The following is a 2045-nucleotide window of genomic DNA, read 5'->3' on the forward strand; positions in this document are numbered from 1 at the left end:
ACACACACACACACACACACACACACACACACACACACACACACACACACACACACTTTTCCAAATAAAATGTAATAATCTGAAACATCCATTATTTATAGAGAATCATGATGTTCCCTTCTCTACACGTACTGTATCACAGGTCGTTTATCCTCCTTTGGTATGTCCAGTCATGCAGAGCACAATCATCCTCAAAACTCATCCACATAATTGTCCTAAATCCAATGAACATCCTGCCACCGCTCTCCCCATAACAAACATACAGTGTCCCTATGATGCGACACTGGATTGACAGTGATCACGTTTGGGATTGACACGTGTGTGACAATAATGCTGAGTCAGCAATATTCGCTTTAACACTATATCATCGCCGCGAATACACACACAGAGTGTTACCTGAGTGTGCACAGGGTATATGTTATACCTGTATGCATGCGTCCGCACTGGAGCTACTGCAACTAACACGCTCCCTTTTATAGGGGGAAATAATACGATTTACTCAATTTCCCGCCATTTTTCTCAACGCTCGCTCACTCACTCTTTCTCTCTGTCTGTGTTGTTTTCGCAGAACCATCACCTCGTGAGATATGCTAGAGATCGAAGGTCAAAAGCGATATTTACCTCCACCGCCCTCCACCACAGCCGGGGGAGGAGGGAGAGGAGGACGAGGAGGAGGAAAGGGAGGAGGAGGAGGAGGAAGAGGAGGAGGAGGAGGGGGAGAAGGAAATCGCCGATCGGACGACTTTCACGAATGGTCGATCTATCGGTCAAACATCAACGCCCGCTTCGTCGACAACGCTCTCGGCAACCGATCCGTAAAACCGTTTCCGTATGGCGCCTTCCGGATGGATCCGGCCACCGTCTCCGCCGTCGTCAACCACCAGAGAGCGGAATCGAAGCTCTCCGGCGGTAAGCTGGCGCCCTCTGCCGTCGGGAATGGCAGCAACGATACGAACCTGCTCATCAACTTCGGGCTGCCGCGTCCGACCGCCGCTAGGAGCCGCCACACGTCGGCTGCTAACAGCATCGACGAGACTCTACGCGACACGGCGAACGCCGACGGAGCGTTAGATGGGCGCCACGTCCGTCCGACCGGCGGGAGATCGTACAGCGTAGACGACTTGCACGACCATCTACACGCGCCAAACGGACACGCGCGACCGACGTCGTTGGACGTCGGCAGTCAGGTGGCGCCCCCCGATCCCAATCATCATCATCATCGCCGTCATCATCATCATCATCATCAGCATCCTCGCCAACAACCGGAAGTACATCGTCGGCGACGCGAATCGAAAGAATCTTCCGAGTCGAACTTTCTGAGCAGCGCAGCTCTGCTCTCCAACATGGCGACCGGCGCGCACATGCGCAGTGCCGACGCTCACAGTCAGCACAGCTTCGAGCCGCAGAGTGGCGCTCGAGTAGCGGCGCCGACACAGCAGCGACGACCGAACAGCGTCGCAGCGCCACCTGCGCACTACCGCAGCGAGCATCTCCCGCTGGAGCGCCACCGTCGCCATCGTTACGACGACTGGGAACTATACCAGAGCGGCGGCGGCGTCGTCGGCAACGACGTGCCGTACACAATCGCACGCATGTACGGCGACGACGCGCTCCGCTCGGCCGCGGCGCCCCCTAGCGGGAAGTTCACGGGAACGCTGTCGTACTTTGAAGCGTTTGATGATCAGGGCGAGATCCAGGAGCCGATGGTGTCGAAGTACCCTCACCTACAGATACGGGAGGTGACGGCAGAGCGACATTACAGCGACGGCTGGCTAGGATGCGGGGCGAAGCGCACCGAGCGCATACTCGACAGCGTCAGCTTCGAGCTGAGAGGCGGAGAGCTGCTGGCGATCCTAGGAACGGCCGGTAGGGGGCTACGGGTGGCTGCGTGCATCGCGTTGTTAGCATCTTATACTGTGATCACTTGTTGTCATCGTCGTCGTCGTCATCGTCGTTGTCGTTGTTGTTGTTACCTCCGCCAAGGGGTTTTCACCGGCGTGTGTTTGTTGGTTTGTGGGGTTGTGAGTTTGTGTACAGCCTAACTG

At 56.1% G+C, this 2045-nt stretch overlaps 1 protein-coding gene across 1 annotated transcript in view; it reads left to right on the plus strand.

The window, feature by feature from the left end:
• Nucleotides 1-845: 845 nt before the first annotated feature.
• The window catches only part of LOC106814075 (ATP-binding cassette sub-family G member 8-like), a 19536-nt gene continuing 18336 nt past the window's right edge, over nucleotides 846-2045 (plus strand). The window contains exons 1-2 of the mRNA XM_014818348.1: nucleotides 846-1066; nucleotides 1325-1866. Of these exons, the coding sequence (XP_014673834.1) occupies nucleotides 846-1066; nucleotides 1325-1866 (763 nt within the window). The remainder of the gene's footprint in view (nucleotides 1067-1324; nucleotides 1867-2045) is intronic.

This window comes from Priapulus caudatus, unplaced genomic scaffold, assembly GCF_000485595.1.
Source record: "Priapulus caudatus unplaced genomic scaffold, Priapulus_caudatus-5.0.1 Scaffold868, whole genome shotgun sequence".
Lineage (NCBI taxonomy): Eukaryota > Metazoa > Priapulida > Priapulimorpha > Priapulimorphida > Priapulidae > Priapulus > Priapulus caudatus.